The sequence below is a fragment of the Patagioenas fasciata genome, chromosome 3, assembly GCF_037038585.1.
Source record: "Patagioenas fasciata isolate bPatFas1 chromosome 3, bPatFas1.hap1, whole genome shotgun sequence".
Classification (NCBI taxonomy): Eukaryota; Metazoa; Chordata; class Aves; order Columbiformes; family Columbidae; genus Patagioenas; species Patagioenas fasciata.
Window position 1 is genome coordinate 24,441,259 of NC_092522.1, and position 27,137 is coordinate 24,468,395.

At 42.7% G+C, this 27,137-nt stretch overlaps 2 protein-coding genes across 5 annotated transcripts in view; one reads left to right on the forward strand and one right to left on the reverse strand.

Annotated features, from left to right (window-relative positions):
• TP53BP2 (tumor protein p53 binding protein 2) overlaps positions 1-10,324 on the forward strand; it is a 46,378-nt gene extending 36,054 nt beyond the window's left edge. For all 4 annotated transcript variants that reach the window (XM_065834847.2, XM_071805953.1, XM_065834849.2 and 1 more), the window contains 6 exons: positions 357-1,138; positions 2,936-3,073; positions 3,650-3,783; positions 4,858-5,024; positions 6,328-6,527; positions 9,263-10,324. In XM_065834847.2, coding sequence (XP_065690919.1) covers positions 357-1,138; positions 2,936-3,073; positions 3,650-3,783; positions 4,858-5,024; positions 6,328-6,527; positions 9,263-9,304 — 1,463 coding nt within the window. In that variant the 3' untranslated portion in view covers positions 9,305-10,324. The remainder of the gene's footprint in view (positions 1-356; positions 1,139-2,935; positions 3,074-3,649; positions 3,784-4,857; positions 5,025-6,327; positions 6,528-9,262) is intronic.
• Positions 10,325-10,842: 518 nt separating this feature from the next.
• Positions 10,843-27,137, reverse strand: part of CAPN2 (calpain 2) — a 30,487-nt gene continuing 14,192 nt past the window's right edge. Inside the window, exons 6-21 of the mRNA XM_065834510.2 lie at positions 26,569-26,652; positions 24,939-25,024; positions 23,915-23,989; positions 23,534-23,694; positions 23,042-23,211; positions 21,871-21,882; positions 20,194-20,405; positions 18,795-18,831; positions 17,958-18,023; positions 16,956-17,013; positions 15,473-15,537; positions 14,428-14,496; positions 13,751-13,829; positions 12,740-12,856; positions 12,206-12,264; positions 10,843-11,541 (exon numbers count right to left, since the gene is read on the reverse strand). Of these exons, the coding sequence (XP_065690582.1) occupies positions 11,518-11,541; positions 12,206-12,264; positions 12,740-12,856; positions 13,751-13,829; positions 14,428-14,496; positions 15,473-15,537; positions 16,956-17,013; positions 17,958-18,023; positions 18,795-18,831; positions 20,194-20,405; positions 21,871-21,882; positions 23,042-23,211; positions 23,534-23,694; positions 23,915-23,989; positions 24,939-25,024; positions 26,569-26,652 (1,374 nt within the window). The 3' untranslated portion in view covers positions 10,843-11,517. The remainder of the gene's footprint in view (positions 11,542-12,205; positions 12,265-12,739; positions 12,857-13,750; positions 13,830-14,427; positions 14,497-15,472; positions 15,538-16,955; positions 17,014-17,957; positions 18,024-18,794; positions 18,832-20,193; positions 20,406-21,870; positions 21,883-23,041; positions 23,212-23,533; positions 23,695-23,914; positions 23,990-24,938; positions 25,025-26,568; positions 26,653-27,137) is intronic.

Here is a 27,137-nt window from a genome sequence, read left to right on the forward strand (position 1 = left end):
TAAGTATGTGGTTCTCTACCTCTCTTCTGTCTTAAAAAACCTCAGATAGATCACAGATCTACTTTCCACCTTATCTGTGGGTATAAAACTGTTCCTCAAGGGAATTAAGCAGGTTAGTGCAGCAGTAAGAATCTTAGGTGGATTTTACATGCTATATATCAGTGTTAACAAAAAGTGCAAATATTTGTCTTGCTTTTGCAAGATAACTAACAGTAAACTTGGTTACCAGATTGGTTCTGTTCAGTTGTCATATTGTTGTGCTCCTTTGCCCTATGTAGGTGAATTGGATTGCGTGCTCTTTTTAGGTTTGTTGATCAAATATTCACACTTGTTTTTTTCCCCACCCCTCTCTGCAGTGTATGGCAAGCCTGTGATGGCAGGAGCCGGTGTACAGAATCAGCTGCCACAGACGGAGAATGTCTACTCAAACCTCCAAAGCAAGCCAGGCAGTCCAGAACCTGAGATGGAAACAACAGCTTCTGCTCATGAGAATCACGAAACAGAGCGAATACCCCGTCCTCTTAGCCCAACCAAATTGCTGCCGTTCTTGTCCAACCCGTACCGCAACCAGAGCGATGCTGATCTGGAAGCACTACGGAAAAAGCTGTCCAATGCGCCCAGACCACTGAAGAAACGTAGCTCCATTACTGAGCCAGAAGGACCTAATGGGCCTAATATTCAGAAGCTGTTGTATCAGAGGACCACTCTGGCTGCAATGGAGACTATCTCAGCTCCATCACATCCCTCCAAACAGACGGCATCAGCAGCCAGTCCTGAAAGCCCAGTGGAGATCCCAAATCCTTATCTAAGTGCAGAATCGGAGAAAGAAACAGCTGCTTCTATGCCAGAACCAGCCATCGCTGAGGAACCAGAGAACACACCAGCAGATCAGAGCGAAGCTGTTCTTCCCTCCATAGCTTTGGACACTGTACCTGAGGGAGTATCAGATGGTGATGAACTCACACAGCTGAAAATGGAAGAACCAAGCCTAGAAGCTTCACTGCCACTGGAGGTATACATGGAAGAATATCCTCCATACCCACCACCCCCCTATCCATCAGGGGAACCAGAGAGTTTGGGAGAGGACTCACTCAATATGAGGCCTCCTGAAGTTACTGGACAGTTTTCCTTGCCTCCTGTAAGTACGAGTTAGCCTACAACTTGGGTGCCCTGTTAATAAGACATCTGAAGCTCTGCCATAAATCCTGTGTGTTGTATTGCTGAGCTTTAGCAGATGCAGGAGAACAGTCACACAAATAGGCTGGAAGTCTCTCTGTGGGTATCTGTTCTATTTGTGTGATGCTCTTATCTCCAGAGTGAACGACAGTAATGAAAAGTCTGTCTCTAGAATGAATGACATGGTAAATTTGAAATGGCATTGGATACGTAAACAGTAAAACTCTTTTGGGCTGTAAAGAACATTCCTTATAGAAGTCTGCCTACTACACCCAAACTACACTTCCTTCTTAAAAGAAATAAAAAGTGTTTTTGAGGCACAGATTCAGATTTCACAAGCATTTCCCACTGTTGCTGATATGAGTTGGAAACTAATTATCTTAATCCTGGATTGCGTTTGTTTATCCAAAAGTGCCTTGCTTGAAAAATACGGAGAAACAGACTTCTTTATTTTCTGCTTTAAAAACTCATTTATAGACATCAACTGCATGTACTTCTTCTTCTGAAATGTTTACTGAATTTCTGTTTGGAACCTGATTTAACATCAGTCAGTTTTCAAGTTGCATCAAAATGGAGTCTCTTTGGGCTAAGGGTAGGCAGGGTTTTACCATCTTGTTTGTTTTGAAACTTAGTTTGTGTGCGGGGTACGGTGGTATCTCACTGTTGTAGAACAGAAATGCTGACTGGTTTCAGTTCCTCAAGTAGTTTCTTTTAAAACCTATCATGAATTTTAGTAACTTGATACATGAAAGTGTTTTTTCTTCCGTCACTTCAGTGCATAGGAATTAAAAGTTTTAAATGTGCTTTTTAATGTTGTAATTTCTACATGAAGTAGTCATTGCGTGATTTCATGCTTTGTCCTTGCTCCCTTTTACAAGGAAACTTGAGCAGTAGGATTTCCTAAAATGTAAGAACTCATTTCTTGTTGGTTTTGTAATAATTCTGTGACTGAAGAGAAGAAACCGGCCCGATTTTTTTTATTTCATATTTAAATACTTGCGTTGTGCTGACAGGCTCTTTAAAGAGCCTGTACTTTTGCCTGTTGATTTATCTATAATATCAAAAGAGTATTTTTTGGGAATCTGCTCTTATATCTTCACATTTGCTCTTTCAAAACATGAGTCATTTCTATTCATCTTTGCTTGGACATCTGTCAGAAATCTCCATCCCCTTGTGAATAGTGTTTGTTTGGTGCTGTGCAGCCAGCTGGGGAGAGCACTGAGCTAATACATGCGTGTTCCCTACAGGAAAGAGTACAAACTCAGCTATAGAAATACTTGGTTTCCAGTATCTCTGGGAGCATCTAAAGCGTTTCTGCACTTGGTTCTATATTCTTTCCAAAACTGTTTTCCATAACTGTTTATGTTCCTGCTAAATTTCCTATTTCATGAAGTGTACTGCTTGGTTTGTGTAACAGCTTTGAGAGTTAATGCTGAAGTGGTCTGAATTAAAAAAAAGCTCTTTTTTTTTTGCCTGATCTTGAGGAATTATGGAGTTTATTGTTTTGCTGATGTGTTTGATCAAGGTGACTTTTGTATTTCAGTTGATTAGTGACCTTGTTTAGATATAAAGGCAGAGATCTTTCATAATGTGTGTAACCTACTATATTCCTAATGTGACAGGGCACTGGTAGAAAATAGTCTAAATTTCATATTAAACAGTCTTAATTGGTCATTTCTGCTGTCATTCCCAAATATGCAATTTTATATTCTTGTTCCTCCTAGGAAAAAAATGCCTGTAACTTGTTACCTTTTCACAGGGGAAGAGGACAAACTTGCGTAAAACTGGCTCTGAGAGAATTGGGCATGGAATGAGAGTGAAATTCAATCCCCTTGCGTTGCTTCTGGATTCATCTTTGGAAGGGGAGTTTGACCTAGTGCAGAGAATAATTTATGAGGTACGAACGCAAACTTGTAAGAGAGGGAATAGCTATCCTGGTTCAAACTGGGAAGTTGAAGCTTTTCTGGGCTGAGGAAGCTAAAAATAATAGTCCACAACTAAATCTGCACTTGAGAAGTCCTAGCTGCACATGGCCACTTGGATGCTGATTTTAAGCGTGTTAAATCCATGCTGGGTATTTAGCATCAAGGCTACAAATTTGCAGGACTTTTTCCTAATTTTTTATGTAGCGTTTCATCCCCTATCTGGCATATTATCAGGTAATTTGATAAGTAAAATCCATGCCAGTTTTGCTTACAGTTTAAATAGGCTTTGTCATACATGCCTTTAATAAGTTATCAAGATAGTATTTCTCTGAAGTGTTTTAGGTTCTCACTATTAAAGAGAGGCTGCAAGCTTGTTGTGAGTTTTCTCGCAAGAGTTACTGCTGTAGTTTTCTGCCTGTTGCTTGTGTCCTTAGAAATATGGCTGAAAATCATATTCCAGAATAAGAAAACTAATTTTTATGCGTGAAGAGATGTTTATTGTCAGGTGTTTCACCACAACGTGCATGGCTTCTTTTCTGACTGAACAGGTTGAAGACCCTAGCATGCCCAACGATGAAGGGATTACTGCGCTGCACAACGCTGTGTGTGCTGGGCACACGGAAATCGTGAAGTTCCTGGTGCAATTTGGTGTGAACGTGAATGCTGCAGATAGTGATGGATGGTAAGGCTTTCATTAAATGGTACCTTACAGGTGTTTGTCACAAGAGACCTATGATTGGCTGCTACGGGTCCCTCAGAAGGTCCCTCACTTTGCTCCTATAGAGCTGGCAGTGACTTTTCCACAGCAGAGCAACAGCTCTGTGGGGGATCATATGGGAACATGCAGAGGAGAAAATAACAAAATTATACTGATGTTCCGTGTATGGAAAAAGTGTGAGTGTGGGTACAGTTGTCAGGAAATCACTCTGTTCCTTTGAGATATTGAAGACAGTTTATGCATAATGGGCCATTTGCTGAAATTCTTCTCTGTGAGACAGCCAATAGTTTACATGTGCTATGGGCAGTATGTAGCCCTGCAAAATTCTCCTCTTCTTTGTCCAATGGTCAGACAACTTAAGAAAAAGAAAAGCAACACCCCCCAAACAACAACAAAAACCCCACAAAAGCAAAACAAACCCACCAAAACCAAAATAAAGCAGAAAAACACAACCTATGAACTAGTCTTGCAACTGATAATGGGTTACAAATCCTTCTTACAGGTAGCTGTGGAACTTATTTGGAAAAGGCTGGCGTAGGGGTCAGTGATTTTACTGTTACTTCTGCCTGTAACAGAAGTGTCTAAGGCCTCAGCCTGAATAAAGATGCTTGTGGTCCCTAAGCTCAGTAGTTATCCCAATTACCTGCACTTGTCAGCAAGTCAAGTCTTGAAGTGATTGTCTGGATGATAAGAGACATGATGTGAGGAGGATTTCTGAGTGTGTTTTTAATATTGATTTATTTTTTAATTTTTATTGTCTTAGTGTTCTTAAAATGTTAATGGATTATAAAGATGTAGCATAACTAGAGATCCATATGGAAACCTAGACTTAGGGTTCAAGCAGCTCTTGGTAATGCCTGTTATCTGAGAAAAGCAATTGTTATTGACATCCTGGGTTAAGTGCTTCTGGTGGGAACCCTTCATGACACAGTGTGGGTTGCTGGAAGTCACACATAAAAGTGGTTTGCTCCCAGGAGTCAGTAAGCACTGCTACAAGCAGTATAAGTAACGTGTCATCTTTTTCTTCTTGGCTTGCAGGACCCCGTTACACTGTGCAGCATCGTGCAATAACGTGCAGGTGTGCAAGTTCCTGGTGGAGTCAGGTGCAGCTGTGTTTGCCATGACCTACAGTGACATGCAGACAGCTGCAGACAAGTGTGAGGAAATGGAGGAAGGCTACACCCAGTGCTCCCAGTTCTTATATGGTAGGTGATGACAGCTGAGTTCTGGAGCATGCTAGGGACTCAGCGGGCACTTTTTGTATTTTTGGATGGAGTGGTGAGTTGCATGCTTAAGGTGTATGCCCATGCCTTGGGTGCCTCTTGGAAAGAGAGAGGTTTTAGCCAGCTGCTAGTCACAGAATGAGGTCCAGCAAGACTAACTTCATAATATTCAACCTATAGAGAAAATCTGAGGAACAAAAGATTTCCCTACATTAAAAACCTTTAAATGAGTTAGGTTTGTGCATTGAAAAATACATTAGTGTGAGGTGAGGATCAGGTGAATCTTACACAGGTTTACGTGAAACCAAAAGTCGTATGGGTATCTCAGTAGACAGTTCATATCTGTTACCTGGTGTCTTTAAATGAAGATTATTTTCTAATGTTCTAATTCAGAACCAAGAAAGGTATTGCCAAGTTTGTCTTAATAGAGCTTAGTAAGCACTGAATTTGACTTTATCTTTCTGGCCTTTTTCTCCTCTTGTATTTAAAAAGAAATCCCATATTAAATTTAGTTTCCCTGTAGTCTTACAATTTGAATCAAATCTATCTTTTAACGGAAAGAATGAATTCCCTCTGGGGTGCAATGACTATTAGTCATGAGGTTTTAAAGTACTTGACTGCATGTTTTGTACGTAGTTCTTGTCCCTTAGGCACCTAGTAGCTGGAGTGTCATCTACCTGCAGGAGGCTAGAGTAATAGCAGTGTAAAAAGCTGTAATACTGCTTTTCCGTTTTTGTGGAACATGCAAGATGTGAGTTTCTAACAGCTGCTCAGCCAGCATATTTCAAAATAATCTCCTCACTGAGCTTGAAAAGTACATCTCTTGGTGCCAAGTGTATGATTTTCTCTATGAAGGGAGGAAACCTGTTTAACTAGCATCAAAATCTGTGGACTAAGCAAAATTGCATTTAGTTTTCTATCCAGTAGGATTCAGTATTTTAAAATGGAATAATTCACTAGGAGAAAGTTTGTGTTACGGTTGATTAAGGTACCTTTTCCAGTTTGCTGCTTAGAAACTGAGGAATGTGTATAGAAAGAATAGTATTTTGTATTTGGCTACAGCTGTAAAATGAGCAAGTTCTAAACATCTGCAAGACGTAGGCATGTACTCCAAAACACCTTGATCCAGATGCAGTTTAACAGAACTGTGTTTCTGAAGTCAGTGTTTAAAAATTAGAGTACAGCACTCTTTCCAACTTGTCACCCCGTTTTCCCTCCTGGCTGTTCCTTGCCCTGTCGCCTTTCCGTCGTCGTATTGAGCTGCTCTGTGCTTTTAACATTGCAGGAGTCCAGGAGAAAATGGGGATTATGAACAAAGGAGTGATTTATGGACTCTGGGATTATGAGGCTCAAAATGATGATGAGCTTTCAATGAAAGAGGGAGACTGCATGACAATCCTGCGCCGGGAAGATGAAGATGAAATTGAGTGGTGGTGGGCACGGCTGAATGACAAGGAAGGCTACGTTCCCCGCAACCTCCTAGGGGTGAGTCCTTAATATTTCCAGAGTCAAAAAAACCCACCCTGATATGTGGAGTATATGCAGCATTATTCTCATGCATCTTGGCTGGGTGCAATTTCAAAAGTCAAGAGGAAGGAGTGGATGTTCTCCACTTATTCCTTTGGGGAGTTGAACACCTTGGCAGAGTGGGTTAATGCCCTCTGTCTAGATACCTAACATAGATTATATTAATGGGTAGATAAAAGAGCAGCATGTATCACTACCCTGCTATATGTAACAGGTTCTAATAGAACCTTATTTTACCATCTTAGGAAAAAAAACAAAACAAAACCAAACCCACCCAAAACTTTTATCGGAACGGGATGTGTGCATAAGGTTTTGTTGAGCATGTGAACAGAACAAGGTTTCCCTTTTTTAAGAATATGATACACTAGCACAAAGGGCCTTAAACTAAACCTGTATGAAGAATGAGTCATGAGTCCTTCCCTGTCCTGGTGTACACAGTGCACCTTGTGATGTGAGATGGTTTCACAGAGTTTAAAGACAAACACTGCAAAATTCTATGGCTATCTTTTGCTAGTGTTGAAAGAGAGATCGTGTTGCCAAATAAAGGCAGATCTTTTTCTCCTGTGCTCTTTAATTAATATTTAACAATATGTCAAAGGCCTTTAATTGATGACCGCTCCTTTCCTCATCATGTTCTGTACTACCTTTTTATTAAAATCAACTGTGTACAAATAATACATATTTTCAATTATGTCCCCACGCTTCTCCTCATGGCTGAGTTGCTAGAAAACTATAGCAGATGGACATGTATAAAAAATTCCATTAAGCTTTTTCATACATATTTAGTTGCCCTGCTGCTGGAGATAAGAGGTTCTGCCAGTGCTAAAGATTAACTGCTGTGAATTTTAGCCGATTTGATGTATGATGCTTGAAAGAGGCTGAACCTCCTTCCTCATGCAGATAATCCTTACTCTTAAACTGGTTAGGTGTTGCAGAGCGACTCTATCTAATGCAAAATCAGTTTTAATTTCTGTATGACTTTCAGGTCAGGCCTGCCCACAATGTACTGTCAAATTCTCCCTAACGTAGTATTTCTGCTCAGTTTTCTCCTTTCCAGTCATGAACGTTTCTAAATTGAGAGCAGCCATCAGCCCTGTACAACATGGTCAGAAATGGCAGCTTGTGGGTTGTTTGGGTTTTTTTTTTCCCTGCCCCAGGGTGAATTAGGCACTTGCTACTGCTTCATTCGCTTGTGCACTCAGCCTGAGCACAGATGTGTAAGAACACAAGGAGTATCTGTGCTTCTGGAATAAAAAGCACAAGGCAACACAGCTTAGAATGGGGGTCCTGATTCATCCTTCTAAGCACAGCACAATCCAAACAAGCTTTGGGGAAAACTACCCAAGACCGATATTAACTGTTACTCTCTTGTATCTGTTCTGTTATGCTACTTAGGGCTACCAAAGCATTTTGTGGTTATTCTCAGAAGCAATTAGTGGACTCCTAATATAGCAGCTCAAATCTAGGCTAAGATATTCAGCACAGAGGAAGATATTTGGTAGTTTGGTATATTCTTAAGTTATTTTTATCATAGCAGCTTTATCTTTTTGCAGTTAGGTGTGCTGAATAAAAACCAGGATGACATTATCTGCATCCGTACTCTGCCCTTCTTAGTGACTCACTAGCTCCCTGAGTTGTGTGAGCACTCTAAAACTGAATGCAAATAAGATGATACTGTCAAAATACTGACTTTTAATACCAAATGAAATAATCTGAACACTATCAGGTGGTGTGCTACTTTAACTGACTGACTTCATCTTTGCTAGTGGTGAAGTCGTAGCAGGCTGAGACAAACCTTGTGGGTGAAGTTGTTGGTCTTCCCTTAATCATTAGCTGACCACGGAAGAAAAGAAAGCCAGAGCCTGGCTGAAGAGAGAAGAGGGCATGTTTAAAGCGAACTTTAGCTGAAACAACCCACAATGCAGACACCATTTAGAGCATGGAGGATTCATCTTTCCTAATTGTATGAAGTGGATCCTTCTATTGTTATATGCCAGTGGCCATGCTTTGCAGGACCGTGGTTGTTCCCAAAGCCCTTTACAAGTGGGATCCAAGGAGCCAAGCATCCCAGCACGGCTGTGTTGAGCTGTCCCCCATCCATCGTCACCCTGCAGCTGAGTCTGTCTCTGGACCTCTCTGTGTGCAGACAGAATGTGTGAGCAGCACAGAGCTTGGGGGCCAAAAAGTGGCAGCTACTGATTTACTGCTGGGCAGTCAAATGAATTTATCTGGCCACCCACTATCCACAGCTCCTACAGTGCCAGGGTTCTTATGCACCCAGATGTTTCCTGTCAAGGCTGATAGGCATTAAGAGAAAGCAAACCAGAATTACCTCTCTATTTCTTTTATAAATCAGGGAAAAAATCCTCTAGTTCATTGATCACAAAAGTCTCTTAACTTACAAAGCCCCATGCTTTCCCTAGCCCACCCAGCTGAGTAGAGCTGAAGGTACTGAATTACTTTTCAGTGCCAGCCTTTTGTACTGACATGGTTAGTATTTTTTAAGCTTGCCTAAGGATGCCTAATTTATATTTGTTAGTGCTCTGGGTGTTTTTAATAGCCATACTTTGGTACTAGAGATTACATTAGAATTGTATTGCCAAATAGTGGGTTTTCTTTTTTTCTTTTTCCTTTTATAAAAGTAACCTTTTAAAGCACTAAAATTTAAAATCTTATTTCTGTTTTACCCTTAGCTGTATCCAAGGATTAAACCTAGACAAAGAAGCTTGGCATGAAGTAGCACAGAAGCCAGATTCTTGAAGTACTAATCATGGAAGACTTACAAAAAAAAAATCATTTTGTGTGGTTTCCAGTATCACGAGACTGGTTTCAATGACAATGTAATTTGAAAGCTATGAAGAATGTGCTTTGAAAACAAATGAAGGATTGATGCATTAGCAAATGGATGAGGGCATTGTACAAGATGAAATAATGCTTACAAGCAAATGAAATTCTGCTGCCATTGGTCTAAGCAAGCCATTATGTTCAAGTACCCACTGTGATTTCTTCAAAAGCAGCAGAAAAGAATTTCACGTTTTTCTGCATTAAATACAAGGACTTTTTCACTTTACCATTGAAGGAATCATCGTGAAACAGACAACTTGGCTTCGTCCAAATTTATCGTGAGTTTTTTTCCAGATGGGAGAAATTAAAAGTATGTGCGCAGCACCCAAATGCTTATTGCTGGAAGCAGAATGTTTGTTGAAGAAGCATCTGAACAGTGACAGCCACGTGACCAATCCATTAAGCAATAACTTTAAAAAATGCTGTAGCATCTTAGGAATTCCATATATTCAAAATATTATGTGCTGTAACAGACAATGTAGTTTTAGATTCCTCTTTTTACAAAGGGTCTCATGTATTTATTGTATTTTGTACTTTGAAAACTAAATGTAGAAACTTTCTGTAGTCCACGACAACTTACTTGTTTCTACTCAACTGTGATACCACTCAACTTCTCTCTCCTCTTAAGCTTTAACTCTGAGTATTTTAGTGTCAATTTTTTATTGAACCATCTGAAAATCTTAACAGCAAAACATGCTGCTTTCCTATATCATGCTGACATTCACCTACTTTCTGTATTAAATTGAACCTTTCCTCCCCTGTTTGTTCAAGACCATCTGCATTTAAAATTGAGCCAAATCTCTTAGTTGCATATAGCCTTTGTAAACCTGAAAAGCTAAGGAACATACTTAAGAAAAAAACTTGGTACAAGTATATTCCTAATAAAGCCTTTCCCATGGAACTATCCTTTATATCTGTCTGTTTGGGAATAATCATTTGATAATGTACAATATTTAATATCTTTATTTAGTGAAGTGTCTCACTGCCTCACCCTTCAGCCTCATGTTTTTCTGCTTTTTGAAAAGGTGCCTATAAATACACAAATTGTTGGTAGGAAGGAGGACACAATTCCTTAGGTAAGTAAACTTAAGTAGTGAAAACTCTTGGAAGCAGCAGTCTGCTTATGTTCATAGCCTCATGATATTAATAGGTTGGCTATGGGGTATATAGTATCAACTACCTGTCTTGGAAACCTTTGCTTTTTTAAGCATTAATCTTCTACAGTATCAGATAAAGTATCAGACTATTTAGCATTTCATCAGCTGACATACAGCCAGAGCATCTGTCAGTGCCTGGTCAGCTCCAGAATGCTGGTTTTTGCCTTTAAAAGACAACATATTCTATTCCTGACAAGAAAAACTCTGCATGTGCTCAGTGGGAGTCTAAGAAAAATGTGCTTATTTGTAAAAGGAATAGTAGTCTTGCAAACTTAAGTTCCACTATTATCTTTTTATTTAAATACTTTTCTTGTCTTTCAAAAGGAAGATAAATAAGATACAAGAAATCAAGATTCTGTCTGAAGACAGGGGCTTTCTCTTGGAAGATTCTGGTGCTAACAGCATCCTGCTCCAGGCTTTTCAGTGGTCAGGAGGCAAAGAATTGTTGGTTTGGTCAAACATACTTGCTGCTCAAATTCTTCACTGAATTTTTAACCAGAATAATTCTGTAGCTTGACAGAAAGCATACAAGGGGCCTGCATCTTTCCTAAATGCTATCCCTTTGCTAGTTTCAGATACACAGGATGGAGCAGAGCTGTTACTGAAAAAGCACCAGACTGTCAGGCTATAATGTGCTTTCTTCCAGAAGTCATGGAAAACACCTTAAATACAAAGATATTTGCAAAGCAGTATTTTCAAAATTTGACCTGAGTATTTATACTAAATTAAAGCTTTTGTAGAGAGGATATGTAGTAGCATATAAAAGACTTTCAGACCCATAACAGATTCTTCTGTTGTTGAAGTAGAACACTTTCCTTTGTATAACTGTGTGCAAAATTTGCCATGTGTATGTTAAGGCACATTAATGCTGGGATATTACTTGTATGTTTGCTTCATTGTCACCTGATCTTGCTCTTTCTGTGGTCTCTTGAGCCGATGGCAGTGGCTCAAATGACAGTAAAGCACAGCCACTGTAACGAGAGAGGAAAATGGCCCAAGGTTAACTTTAGTAGAAATACCTGTAGGAAGTTATTTCTAGCATAAGGAAGAAAGTCTCTTGTTAGTGAAATAATTTTAGGGTCTTTCCTGAATGATTTAAATATATAACTCATTTAAGTCAGAAGAGTTTGGGGATGATTTTGCACATTGCTCATTTAGGTCTGGAAATGTTATGTTCAGGTAATAAGTTGAATGTGTGTAGGAGGGCAGTTTTCTCCTAACTTAGTCCTTTCTACAGGGCACGCCTGGTGCAGAAGGAAGCAGACATGGTCAACACCATGAGTCACTACTGCACCTACATTTCATCCTGTTGGCAACAAAAAAGGCAGAAAGAAGCCTGCACATGTATCAGCTGCAGTTACTGCCAGGAAGTGATAAGTCACATCGGGTTACAGTAACCTTGTCTGTCTGCTAGGAGAATACACTGTGATGTAGGTAGATCTTAAAAAGGGTAACCTGTCTTAAGACTGCTTATAAATACATAAGCTTTATGAATCTAGCATATATGTGAGTACATAGACAGAATGGAGCAAGATAGTCTTTACTGTTAAACCCCTTCTCCCCTCAGGAAAAAAAAACCCAACAAACAAAAAAAACCCCACCACCAACAAGCATTATAGAGCTAAATGAACTTACATTAACGAGGTTCAATTCTATTGTTCCAGTTTTTTCAGTATCCAGTTTTCTAAACATTTCTGTGATAGGAGAGAGATGAGAGACAAGGATGAATATAGGAGCTAATTGGAAAGCCTTCCCCTTCCTTATGCTCCAGGATCAACAAGGAATTCAGCCCCAGAGTCTAAAATTTGGCAACAGTCTACACACCAAACCAGATAGGGCCACCCTGAAGTTACTGTATACTTGTGTGCATGAACAGACTGGACATTTTTAATGGCTCAGTCTGTAATATTAACAATATTTGTCAATCTAGAGGTGTTTGTTTTTTAATGAACATTGTTATTTGCATGGAAGACCGGTCCTGGTTCAGCAGTTTGGCCTAAAAGGCTGGTTCTTAGATCAAGGAGGAGTGTGCAGACTGGGTTGCCAGATTTATTCCATAGCTCAGCTTTGTAGACACCTCAGTTCTAGTACAAAGTTTTCCAAATATCGTGTTCTGGACTTGAAATCAGAAAGCAGGAGAGTCTGTCTAGTTATCAAGCATGTACTCACTGAACAGGGTTTCCAGGCGAATCAAACACCGGACAAAGTTATCAAAGTCAATTATGAGGTCTTCATCAGCAAAGCGAGCCACAATGACTTGATGTAACTTGCAGTTCAACTTGAACCCTAAAAGCACAACATCAAGCCTTTAAAAAAGGAAGAAAAAAAAAAAGCAAAAATCTCCAACAAAAAACCCCCAACCTTCTGTACTGCCGGAAATCCAATTAGCTACTTAAATTCTCAAATTTTAAGAGTATTATTTATCCATTTTGGAAACTCCCAATAACCCCTTCTGTATGTGGAGAGATGAGGAGCTGTGACTAGGTCACATGTGCGCTCCCACACCTGTACTTCGGTTTCCTAGGGGACACAGCCACCTGCTTCAGTTTGTGGTCCTTCCCCAGGTGGCCGAGGCGGCTGCCAGACTGGGTGCACTGAGACCCGAGATGAAGCAGTGGTGACTTGAGGGGGAAGCTCTAGAGAGCCCAAATGTGGACATTAAGTTGGCTCCAGAAGGTAAGCTAATTTGGGATCATACAGCTTTGCGATACCTCCCTCACTTAACATCAAAACTCAGATTTGCTTTTCAGTGGTCTCAGGAGCAACTGACTATATTTTAATGCTCTTGTGAGCATCAGCCCTTGCTTAAGCCACTTCCATTTCCCGGATCACAGTATCCCAGTTTCACCACCTTATGCCAAACCCATATACACCCAGAGAGACTCACTGAAAGACAACAATATGCTGGTACACTACCAGGTTGTTGCAGTTATTTGTGCTTCTCCAGAAGCTGGTCACTAAAGAAAATAACTGCAAACCTGGTATTCATTTGAGCTGCTTCTAGTGTCTTCATGGCAAGGCACTGCTACACAAAGGCTGAGCATCTAAATTAAACCAAGTCCTTTCAGGTCTGGGAATACAGGATTTTTTCAGCTTGTAAGTAACACACAGGCAACTAGCAAGCATCTGTCAACCTAGTCTGAAACTGATATAATCCTAAAGAGAGACGGATATAAATACCTGCTGCTTCCAGCGCTCTCCTCATCTCATACGAATTCATGGTACCAGATCGATCCACATCAATTTCCCTGTAAACTTTCTGCAGGATACAAAGCTCAAAGTCAAAACATGCCAACAATTCAGAGCATGCTTTGGCTTTCATTGGAAGTTTTGCATTTTGCAATGCAGCCTGCACATTGCTTAGGGGCGTTTGCAAACATTAGTCTGAAGGACCAGATACTTATCTCCAAGTTTGTCTAAAAGCAGCTTTGGAAAGTCTTTTTAATGCAGTATCCGGAGCAGATACAGACTCCAGAGAACTCCCTGAACGCCTGTGCAAAATGGCACTATCACTGTCAAAGCAAGCAGCAAGACTGACATCAAACTTGCACTGTTAATTGGGAAGGCTAAACATATTTGGACACCAGTTAAAACAAAGCAAAAACCCCTCCAAGAGAAAGGCAGGAAGGGTGGCAACCTCTTCTTCATCGTCTGAGCGCCTGAAGGACCAGCAGTCACACTCCTGGACTCCAAGGGACAAAATCTGGGGGACTAAGGCCACAAATGCATTGTGAGCTGAAGAGAGAGTCCCTGCTTTGGGAAGTGTGATTGTATACATTGGCCAAGGCAAATGTGTCTACCATCACTCCATCACCTCTACATTCAGCTGCATGTTCTGACAAAAGGCTGAGTCTTACCTGGTATTTCTGAATCTTTGTCCAGAGGGTGTGGAATTCCTTCAGTCCCAGTTTACCGCTCCCGTCATTCTTCTTTAGTTAAGGCAAGCTCTTGGAAGGAAGAAAATACGTTTCCCCTCCCTGTGCTGAGTTTACTTACATAAGCAGTTGTGATTTAATACTTAAAAAACCATTAAGTCCTCTCTGAAGGACTCAACCTGTTGAATACACAGCTGTTGTCCAAGAATTATTGTCTTTCTAAATCAATAAGATGATTTATTCATCTAAACCGTGATCATTTCACCAGCTCTTTCTGTTCCTTCTGGCTTTTCAACAGGTGTATAAAATGGCCAAGATGATGTCATTTTTGCTGCATCTTTTGTTCAACACCTACAGTTATAGCAGCATGAGTCTGGATTATAAATAAGAAAAGCCACAACCAAGCCTGTTATTTGGACAACTTGAGTATTTGCACATACAGCTAACAAAAGAACCTGGTCATTGCATCACTCCCAAAAAAACAGTTAAGGAGTCCCTACAGAATGCCATATTTTACACCAAATTATAGCAAAGCTTCACTCTGTTTTGGTAATTTTCCCTTTTTCTGCCTACGTAATTCAACTCCCACAGCAGAGAAACTGAACACAACTATTCTTAGCCTTGAATCCTTCATCCTAAACCTTTGCCCTTATTCTTAGGAGGGCAAAAGTGCAGGATGAAGGATTCAAGGCTAAGGAGAATCCATGCTGAGAGTCAGGTGCCTTTTCCCAGCACAAACTCCACTTTGTCTCCAGCTACACCAGACCACGCAAGAGCTGTGGAGACTTCAAAGCTGGTCTTCCTGTCTGAAAATGGATTTTCCTTGCTGCCTGGGAGAATGCATAAGCCCCAGTCAGCAGCAACAGCAAGGACTACCATTTTTATTCAGGGTACCCACAGTAAAACCAGCTTTTCCCCCTCAGGAGTCACTAGTACCTCAGTATGGACCTACCACTGCAAAGGCAACAGATCACCTACACCACTGCTGGCAGAAGAATATAGTCAAGGGAACAGCCTTAAAGGATACATCTAACAGGTCAACCATTATTTTGCATGTCTCAATACTAAAGCCATCAGATTTAATATCTTGGCCTGTAAAGAAAGAGCAGAAGACAGGATTATGATTGCATGCTGTACCATGGCACCTTCCTAAATTGCTCGTGAGCTCTGTACCCAGCATGTACACCTTAGCCCTTATTTGCTTCTGTGTCATTGGTGGCTTCTTTTGCAACTGGCAAGATGGCTTTACCATTTTGGTGTTTTTGTTTTGTTTTGTTTTGTTTTGTTTTGCTTCTATGTGACGTGTACTTTAGTGTTGTGCCTTGTTTGTGATCTACACCTGCTAGTTATTCAATGGCAATTCACTGCCTGCTTAAATCCTACTCTGTGAAGGGGAGTCCAGCTGCATCACTGCCACAGCCTGGGCCAGCTGAGTGCAGCGAGTGGCAGGGGGTGCTGCCTCCTGCTCTGGGGTTTATTCATGTCATCCAAAGCCTTTGGGATCCGGCAAGTACCTAGTGCAAGGCAGACTGCGGAGGATGTGGTGCCTGTAGAGCTGCGGTCAAGGTAACTGCATGAAGATATTCCTACAATTCCCTCAAATGCCAGATGGGAAACGGTTGCCTGATGTTGCTAAGGTACCCCCCATGTGGAGGTGAGCTATGGCTTCAGCCATCTCCTTTGCATCCAGCAGAGTGGGAGGCAACGCTCACTTAGAGGTGTGGGCAGTGAGGAAGAGCTTCAGGTGGGAGGACACACAGGCAAGAATGACAGAGCTCTTGGGAAATGTTCAGAGGACGGTCCTTGTTTTGCATGAGGGGGACACAGCAGTGAAGCAGGCAAATGGATGCTAATAAACATCCCTCTTTGATTTCCTGACAAAGAGACTTGGGGCAAAAGTTAGCCGTGATGTTTCCTCAAGCAAACAGCCCAGCTGGTCTAGTTTGTAGGTGTGCTACAGAAGCAAGAAACAGAGGTAAAGCTTTCCTGCCCTTGTCTGTCTGCAAAGACAAGGGTGGACTTTTGTCGACAACATGGCCTTCAGTGGTAGGTAGCTTCATGCAAGGGAAGAACATCAAATCAAGCTTGGTAACCAGCAATACACCACTGCTAACTGGACACTCCACATCATTAGCTGGGCTGCTGTTTGAATCCTGGGTGGTTCAATATTAAAGTAACAGGAATACCTTCTCTTGATTACTATCAAGCATTAATCAAATCCATCCCTCTTCCTGGCAGCCAATTCCCAGTAGCAGCCGCTGGTATAAAAGGCACCCACGTGCACCCTGCCAAAGCACACATCCTGTAAAACACACCTTCAGTGCAGGCACAGCTTCCCAAAAGAGCAGAGACAGCATGTGGCCTTGGCAGTGTGGAGTGCCAAGCCAAGGTCTGGGGCAGAGCCCAGAGGTTTGACTCTGCCCAGGCCAGCGCTGCAGTCTGTGCTCTCACAGCTGTGCTGGAAATCTGCTGGTGGCCACCCAAAGGCACAGCTGGAGGAAGGTACTTACGTTTAGCCATGACTTTATTCAAGATGTTGCGCAGTTCAAAGGCAGAGATCTCTGCATCCTGTGGAAAAGAGGAAAACAACTGATATATTCTATTCTTCATATTCCCATTGCATTCGCATTCCATTCTATTCCATTCCCATTCCATTCTATTCCATTCCCATTCTATTCTATTCCATTTCCATTCTATTCTATTCTATTCTATTCTATTCTATTCTATTCTATTCTATTCTATTCTATTCTATTCTATTCTATTCTATTCTATTCTATTCTATTCTATTCTTCTATTCCGTTCCACTCCATTCCATTCTACTCTATTCCATCCCTAATCTAGTCTATTCCTATTCTATTCTGTTCCATTCCATTCTGTTCCATTTATATTCCAATTATATTCCTATCCTATCCATCCTATCCTATCCATCACTATTCTATTCCTTTCCATCCCTCTCTCTGGGAGCTTCAGACACCATTTCAAAAGCAGCCTCTGACTCCTTTGGGTCAGTTGGCCCAACTCAAGCATCCCCTGGAGCTCTAGTTTCCCTTGGATAGAAACGCGAGCAGTAAGCTCCCCCCACACCCATTCCAAGTAGCACCAGCAGTTCCCAGTAGTGCAGCCCTGCTGTGCATTAGCAGGCCGGGCTGTGGGTCTGTCTGAGCCCTGGGGCAGGCGAGAGCAGCCTGCAGAGAAGGCCCAGCCCAGCCCTCCCTGTCTCCCAGAGAGACCCTTGTGCACAGACACCAAATCCTCCACCTGAAGGACAGAATTAGGGTCCTGCAGAGATAAAAGTCAATTGAAGAGAACAGGAGCACTTAGAAATCGATTGTGTAAGCAGATGGGTAACTACACAGATTTTTGCACACACAATTAGGTACTTGCTGGAGATTTGACTCAGCACAGGAATTAAACTCCTTGCTGGGGGAAGCATCTCTCTTACCCACTCACACACATTACCAGTAAGTCCTTAAAGAAACCAAACCAAACCAAACAAAAGCCCAAAAACTTACACTTCCTGCTAGCTGTGCAAAAAGCTTTTTAAAATTGGGTTCAATGTCATCTTCACTGATGTCAGTCTAGAAGAGAGAAACAGAGAACATGGAAAGGAGGAACTTTTCTGCCCGAGAAGGACTTAATACATTTCCTTTCCTCTAGTGAGACACAATCTAAGTGACAAAGTTGAAGGCACAGAGCGCTTTTACTTTGATTTTGATAAGTTTTATTTTCAGGGGTGCCTCGAAATGCTGGTGTTGCAAATGCTGCAGGAACTGAAAATTTCTGCTTTTTTCTTTTTTTTTTTTTAATTATTGTATTAAAAAAAATCACAACCAAATTCCGAACTTCTTTCTACTTTCTCTCTACCATTAGACTAGCTGTCTTCACTAAAATCAATCAAAAATTCTCATCTTGGCAAAAAAAAAAAAAAGGAAAAAAATAATAGAGTGATAGATGCATTAGTGGGCAAAACATCTGCAGCAAGTCTAAACATATGATGAGCCACTACTGATAGAAACAGTATCACGTGCTAAAACACCCCTGTAGCTAAAGGGCTGCACTCCCAGATTCCTGGAAAACAAAGGGAATTTCCCATTGCCACCTCTGCAGAGAGCACATGATCTCCTCTACCTGGGAAGCCCAAGCTCACCACTCTGGATAAAGGATAACACGTGTTTCCATGATTGCTTATGATTTTTGCGTTTGCTGGACATTCAACCATAGACATTGAAAGATCTGTTTCCAGTTCTTGCTAATGCCTATAGAAAAATGCTGCCCTGCACAGGGAACAGGCACTCCAACTCCACTTATTTATGACAAAATGATTTCAATTTAAAATATTTAGGATATACCTCTTCAAAATCGGCCTCAATTTCATCATCTATAACCCTAGAAAGATAAAGAAAATGAAATTAAAACAAGTCACTTTTCTGATGCCCTTGCTTTAAGTCTCAGCTAAAGAGAGATCCTTTAAATGACGGGAATAACAATGTGTTCAACAGTTACGGGATTAATTAACCACACACTGCGTACCCACCAGCGAGAACAGTATTTTGCCAGCTACAGCAACAAGAGATTCAAAACACATTATAAACTGTGCAATGTTCTGCAGAGCAACAGATAGGATTCTGGGTCAGACACGACCCTTTGGGTCACTTAGTGCTACTGCCTACAGACCCCAGCCCAGGACCAGGCTCTCAGGTGCAAGTCAAACTTTATCTAGTAACTTTAATTCTTTTTTTTCCTTTAAAACTGCAAAAAGTGGGAGCCTTGAAGTCATTTGGATGTGCCAGAGTGCATGAAGTGTTTTAACACTGTCGCCCAGCTGCTGTGGGAGCATCCCAACTATGGAGGGTGCATAAGCACAAAGGGCTCATCAAAAGCTGAATGTGCTGTCACACAACCGACGTCCCAGTTTTCTCACTGCCACAGAAACATGCAACAAACAATTACAGAACAGTAGAAAGGTTTTTGCTTGCTTTGAATGAGGGAGCTCAATACAGATGATCCTACACCACTTCCCAAGGCCTTAGCCCAGCTGCCCTTTAAGACGTGACATGTCTAAATTTTTTCGCAGTTAACAGTGTGGTTTGAGCCAGTTCCATTAAAACCCACTTTAATTTCATCAAAGGTATCGTTCGGCTGAGCAAGTATCTCGAATTTTTTTCCAGCCTAATCTAAAAGGTGTGAGGATCAATCCTTGTGATCAGTGTGTTCCCAGACAGCCAAGACCACATGCAGTTAGTTCTGTCTCCCAAGCAGAGAGCCCAGCCTGCTGCTCGCTGGGGTTTGCTTCTCTCCACAGACCAATTCAGCTGCCTACAGCCCAATAACTGAAAATGTCTGCCCAAGTAGTGCTGGAAATAATAAATAATAACAGTTCACTAAATAATTGTTACAGTGATATATTAATATCAACCATACAAAATATTTAATTATGTTAAAATCAAATTATTATATCAATAAATAGCATTAATACGTAACATTATTATCATTATTATTATTATCATTGTCATTGTCACTGTTATTCCACCATTCCTTCCTGCTAAATTTACTCAAACTTTCCTCAGTTGCACATGGGGAATCCAGGGACAAACAAGACTCGCCGGTACCCCATCCACAAAGGTGGTTGCTCATTTCCCCCTTCCTGCAGGAGCCCTGTGCTGCTCCATCCTTCCACACCCACGAGAAGGACGAGAGGGTGCCCACATGCCAATAGTGCTCTTACAGAGTTACAAAAAAACTACATACGTGGAGTTTGCATTTTTTTCAGAGAAGACTCTCAGACAAAAATCCCCATTCTTGTTGGGTTCGAAGGTTGAGGGTACAATGATATATTCTCCTGCAGGGAGCTTGAATCGGTTCAGCACTTCTCGGAGGTTGATGAAGGTGTTTGATCTTTCTCTTGCTTTGTTGGTCAGGAAAAAGTTTTTGCTCAGATGAATATTCGTCTGGCCAGAAAACTTATGAAAAACAAAGAAAGAAGGAAAAACCCCACAGTTTGCATGCAATTGTATTCACAAATTAAAAATATAATAGAGAAAGTCCGTTCAACAGAAGCAAAAGAAAAGGGAGGTGGGTGCATCCCACCACAGTACTCCTGAGCTGTGGGTGCAAACGTATTTTACAGATCACCTCCATAAATCATTTGGGTCATGCTTATATTTTGCAGATGATGGACAGTTTGTGAAGACATCTGGTAAATTCTTCCACAACTACTTTTCTTCTAAGCAAGATGGCTAAGTACAGATGTCCCTCTGGTCCCCAGAGCTGGTGCCACCAGGGGACCGCAGCCCTGCTCTGCTTCTGAAGCCAAGCTGCTGTAAGGCAGAGAGGTCTCTTATGGAGGGCTCCAGGAAGGAAATAAAAGTTACAAGCATATTTGGAGTGTAACATCTTCCACAACAAACTCTTCTGTGCAGGTTTTGCCGGTGGACTAGCTCGGGTCTAGAAGCAAACATCAGGAACATGCACAGTTCAAAAATCTCTCCCTTCCCGTCCTCCCGGATTTTTAAGAATGCAAAACCTGTCAGACCTGCTGCCATGGGGGAGATAAAATTCCATCTTTTGGGGAAAAGGAGGACTGTAGTTAGAGTCTCTTTTTATGAAAATCAGGTTTTTGGACTGCTAGGGTGAGAGCTAAGTGGCTGACAGAGTACTGGTAAGGCATTCAAAAGGTACATGAAAAATGCAATTAACAAGTAGCACCATTGCCTCTCCTGATGAAACCCCATTCTGTGTGGCAGCAGCTGGTTTGAGCATGGCCTGGGGAGCTGTGAGGGGCCCCAGCTGCTCTGCAGGCACCCTCACAGGTACTGCACACCCTGCAATGGGGTTACCCCGTCATTTTGCTCAAACTCACTCGTTCCTCTGAGGAGTCATATTTTGGTTGGAAGAGACCCTCAGGATCATTGAGTCCAACCATAATGAGGAGCAACAGCTCAGAGGCGTATGCAGCCCTGACTCGTACTGCACGAGCATCGCTGCATTGCACACCCCTCTCTAGTGCCCAGGGCATCCTGTTAGCTACCTGCAGGCAGAAATGGAGAGAAAAGGATGAAGGCTGTGCTTAGGGAAATGAAAATCAACACCTCCTTGGAATACCAGTTATGCGTCAAACATGAACTCTGTGCAAACCTCAGAAAAGCAGCTGTGCTCTGGGGAAGCAGGTGTGGGGCTGGGCTGGGAGAAGACCCCTGTAAGAACAGCTCTGATGGGTTTCTGCAGTACAAGGAGCTCTCATCCCAATGCAAGACACTCTGAAAATGCAGCATGGGCTCAAAGCCCCTTCCAGAACAAATGGCCTCTAACTTTGGACTCTGCACAGTCAATAGTGTCCTGCAGCAAAGGAGGATCCTCTGAACCATTTCTTCCCACAAGCCATTCAGGCCCAACTCTGCACCTTGAGCACCAATGCATGCTACATACCTCTGGGGGCACCTGCAAGGAGAAAAGGAGAGAGTTATTTGCTTGTTGAATGGCAGCTCCAGGGCTGCTTTTCACTGTTGGTTACCAGGTACACCCATACTCTTGAAAAATAAACACCCAGCTCGAGGGGGAAGGTGAGCGCTGAGCCCATGTCGCCCAACCGCTGGCTCTGCTCCCAGCTCCATCCCAGAGGCTGGTGGGGCTCACCTGGGCCAGCACAGACACAGCCAGGCTGGTTGTGGTTTTCTGCTGACTCTACCCTGTGCCCTATCATGTTTTTTCTAGACTCAGGTTCTCCATTATTTATTTCCCATCTTCTCTTTCACTGTCCTGAACCTCTGACCTCTCCACCATCAGGAGAGGAGGCAAGGGCTAAGCAAGACAATAATGCAGTTCTCTGTTTCCTTATGGGTTCTGGGGACCTAACTTTGCTTTAAATCTTATTTGCCTACAGGGATCAGGCTCTTGGATGAGCTTTTCCAAAGCTGGGATATTGAGAAGGCAAGCAGTTGCACATCTTGCTTATGGATACAGAGCAATCTGCAGCCAAGACCATTATTCTTATTTTCACCGCCAGTTAAGTATTGCTGCTTTGCAGCTCAGAACAAAATGTCCTGCTTAAGGAGTTAACATAGACACATCTCTGACCCTTTTTTCAGTAGAACAAGTTTTACAGGTGTTTTGGATGGTTCTGCTCCCCAAGTTTGCTTCCTACCATGGCTGCTCCCATTCTGCTGCTTTTCACCTCAGCCTGACAAGCAAAGGTCAGACTGGAGTTCTGCACTTTGATTTTTGAATACTTTTTCTGCTCATCAACTAGAAGCACAGAATATTATAGGTGGGAAGGGACCTCTGTAGGTCATTTGGTCCAACACCCTACTCAGAACAAGGCCAATATCAAAACTAATGACATTGCTCAAGACTTTGTCCAGCCTAGGTTTGGATATCTCCAGGAATGCAGATTCCATGTATCTCTCCAAGTACCTGTCTCTGTGCTTGACCACTGTTTTTTGTGAAGGGTGATCTTCTAAATATCTAAGTGGAATTTCCTGGCTGCAGTTGGTGTCTGACTCAACCTGGTTGAGTTTTGATAAAAAGCCCAGTCTGAGAACTGCACTACCCCATTTACAGGGTGAGTTTTCCTCCCATGCACCTGTACTGCCTTACTTGCCTCATAAATCGCAAAGCCGATGGTGTGCATGTCCTCTCCCATCTTCCTCTGCTTCCGCCGGTGCTTCTGAATCAGGCCAATGATGAAAGTGCAGCCCCTCTCAGGATCATCAGGATCCTCATCTTCTTCCTCCAGCTTGAGTAGATACTGTGGATTTGTCCAGAAAGTGTCTGGGAAGCAGATTTGTGCAAACTGTTCAGAGGCTGAAAGCAGCCGTGTTGGTATATACATGTCAGCTAGGACAGATGCTGCTCTGATTTCCAAAATCAGCTGCGAGCAGGAAACCTAATACTCCCCTCCCTGCCTTTACAATCACAACTAGACCCTCATTGGGAAGCCACATTTCCCAAAAACCTGCAGTTTTTAGATGTCAGTCCCAGATACCCTAGGTACATCCTCCTCCATAGGTCACTCCGAATCAGTTCCCAGAGAAAGTCCAAGCAGACATGTATAAAGGGTTTCTCCATCCCAGTGGTGACCATGTGCTCTTACTTGGGTAATTCCTGCACCCCCCTGCAGTGGCTCCACGCCTCCAGTTCCCATCCAGCTTCATCAGGCTCCACTTCTTGTACTTGTCACTTGCCAGGGTGTCTGGCGTCAGGTTGCAGATCTCCAGGCGGGAGTAATGTCTCAAGAAGTCATTGAACGCCATCCTGTGGGAAGCAATGCCACAGGCAACGTTTCCTGAGAATGGACAGGCTTTCAATGCAATCACCTCGCCTAGCCTCCCTCTCTCCCACTGCCATTTAGCACTAGGATTTGGGGTGAATTTGCTCACTCATCATGGAGTGTGTACTGGGAGAGGTTACTTTGTATGAAAAGAAGAAGAGAAGACATTCCCTTCAGGCTGAATGGAAGCCCAGCGCTACTTACCAAAACTCCCCATCTTCATGTCTCCTAGTCAGCTGCTCCCGCACCTCAGGGTCAACACCACTCCAGTTTGGGCAGCTGAAAAACAATCCCACATCAACTACAGGGTACAGTAAAGGTTAAACCCTAATGTAGCTGTTCTGGCATAATGATTTCACTTTCTTACAGTTCCACACAACTGCAATACTCCACAATATTTAGCTGATACCCAAGGGAATGGCAGGAAGATGTGCCAGGGGAAGTTTAGGTTGGACATTAGGAAAAAGTTCTTCACCCAGAGGGTGCTGGAGCACTGGAACAGGCTCCCCAGGGAGGTGTCACGGCCCCAAGCCTGACAGTGTTCAAGAAGAGACTGGACAACACCCTCAGACACATGGTGTGAACTCTGGGATTGTCATATGCAGTGACAGGAGTTGGACTCGATGATCCTTGTGGGTCCCTTCCAACTCATGACATTCTATGATTCTATGATAGCAGCTCCAGGGCTTTCAAATCATAGCAGAATTAAAATTCAGAGACCTGGGATATTCAATACCTCACTTCTTAAATATCCAAGGTAAGGATCAGAAACAGAAGTTTCATTTGCAGAAAAGTGCTAATGACTTGACTGAAATGGAGCTTTATTTTAGAAAAAGCAAGACTCAGGATAAATACTGCCCAGCCACAGAAGTGAGTTAAATCCAGTTTTCATTACTAACAAGAGAAACGGATTTTTAAAGCCTTATTAGAAAACAAGTTTTCAGAAGCTCACCGCTGAATCCAGGCTGTTAAATAAGCAGAAACTACAGAGGGGCTTCTAGGAACCACCAGCCGAATCACTGCATCTTACACAAAGGCATGTGTTTGCATGAAGCAATGCCCACATGGGAGATGACAGCGATGGGATGCTTCTTTGAAAGAGAGCAAACATCACATCCAGATGTGACTTACAGAGGAATTTGAGGTAGTCAGTAGACAGATGACAGTGGAAATATGACTGAACCCCTCTAGTGAAAGCCTGTATGCAACACACAAGCCATCTACTCACTTGTCATTCCATTTCCCAGTCCACTCCACTTCCCCCCAGGGATTTCGGATTCTGATCAGCTTCTGCACTGTTCCTCGGAAGTTCACCTGATGGGATCAGAAGTGTATGAAGAGTTACCCAGCGACTCAAAACTGCTCTCCCTTCCACCTTTCCTATGGGAATTAAAGAATATGAAAGAGCAAGTATCTTGGTGTTATGCATGACAATGTATATACACAAACATGTTCTCATCTGGTCCAAAATATTTTGAAAGAGTTCCATGTACCCAAGGTTGTCCAGAGAAGGTTTATAGCATGCACAAATCAAACCTCATGATAAGCAAAATGTCTAGTTTGTGCTGCTAAGAAAAATACCTGTGACAGAATTTCAAGCAAATGGAATGTAAAGCTGCTACAGGCCTGCCAAAAAGCAGGTATTACACAAAGGGTTATTTCTCTAAAGTTGTCATCTGTATATAAACTGCCTTTTCACGTTCAAATGCCTTTTTTCACTTTACCTGCGTCTAAGATGAGCCTGTTACAAGAGATGGGACACTCAGTCTGGCCACAAGCCCTTTGACCACGTGAATGCCCCGCAGTGCAGCAGCATCAGCCCCTCTTCATGCTGTGCTGAGGCTCTGGCTTGTTATCTGCTGATCTCTGTGCACACAGAGGCCAAGCAAAATTGTACCAGTTTCAGTGGGAACGCCCAGTATTTATGGGGAACACATGGTACTAATTTGAGGAAGGAGCTGGTGCACTGCTGGAGCCCAAAGGCAAGAAAGCTGCACAGAGCAGGAGCAGTGCAAAGTCCAGAGGTGATGCTCCAGTGCCTGAAATAAACTATCCTTACAAAGCCTGCACAGATCTCCAATGGAAAAGTTTAGCTAAGTCATGTCTGTTCGTGAATTATGGTCAAACTCCCCCTTTGCTGCTTTTTGCTGCAAGAGGACAACCAAATGCTCACACATAAACCTGTCTGATAGCAGCCTTCACCTCAGCGTAGCACGTCAGCAGCTCTCTACGCCTCACTCTAAAGTTTCAGAAATTATTTCAGAAACAATTATTGGTGAAGTAACTGAAAGTCCAGTCCATTACACACCTGGAAGGACACCATGATCTGCTTCTTCTGGTTTCACTTGCCTTAGCTTTGCCAGTCACCTGCTCTTGGACAGGCACATTGCGTTCCAGCACCATGCCCTGCTAAAAGGTGCTGTTCCACATTTAAGGGACAATAACTTTTTTGTTTGTTTGTTTTTTGCTTAGCACACGTCTCTCACACATCTTGCTGTGCATTTCAGGTACAGTGCTGCCTGCTACACAGAAATGTTCTGAGGTGCCTGTTCACCAGGAGGGTAGTGTGCCATCTGCACAGAGCTTCCCACCGCCCTGCTCAGTGGGAAATAGCAATGCTCATGAAAAAAACAGGGGTTTTTTTTGGTCAAACCCCCAAGAAGTCAAGTTTGTGTTTATCCAAAACACACCAACTAATTCGGTATTTCTTCAGAATGAAGGGACTCAAAACCTGATTTGACAAAATGGATGAGACGGAAGAATTTGCCAATTTGAAGGTGACTTTGTGGCTGCCGCAGCCTGGGAAGGGCTACATGCAAATCTCGCTGCATTTCACCCCTTTCGGGAAGCTCACCTACCTCCTCTGCCCCGGTGACCGAATACGCGTGTCCCTTCACCAGCTTTTGGGAAGTGACTGCCTCCGTCTCCGCCGCACTGGTGATCTGGAGGAGCAGAGAAAGTCAGTGAGCATGGCCACCCCCATGGAAGGGGATCCAACAGAGCAAAGCTTCCCCCTCCAATGGAGCTTTAATTTTGCTGGGAGGCCGCAGGGGTGGCTTAGCTGCTGCACAGAGAAAACGAGAATGATCTGTGTGGCAGAGCAGGGAGAGGGGATGCAGCATGTGTAGCAGTGCTAGAGCCCCGTAGGGCCCACGTTTGTGGCATGGGATGCATGCCAGAAGCCCTGCACTGCAGCAAAGCTCCCTCCTGGCTCCAAAACACTCCGTGTGGTGCATCCCCTCTTGTGCATCTCCGAACACTATACAAAGGGAACATGCAATGAGCTCCTTGTTCTCAAGGTACCAGGAGGAACACAAGGGATGACTGGTCTGAGGCTGCCCAGGTATCATCGGGGATCATACATAGATCCAACAAGCCCCAGTGCTTTGCTTTTGGGTCAAAACACCCCCTTTGGCTCTGCAGCGGG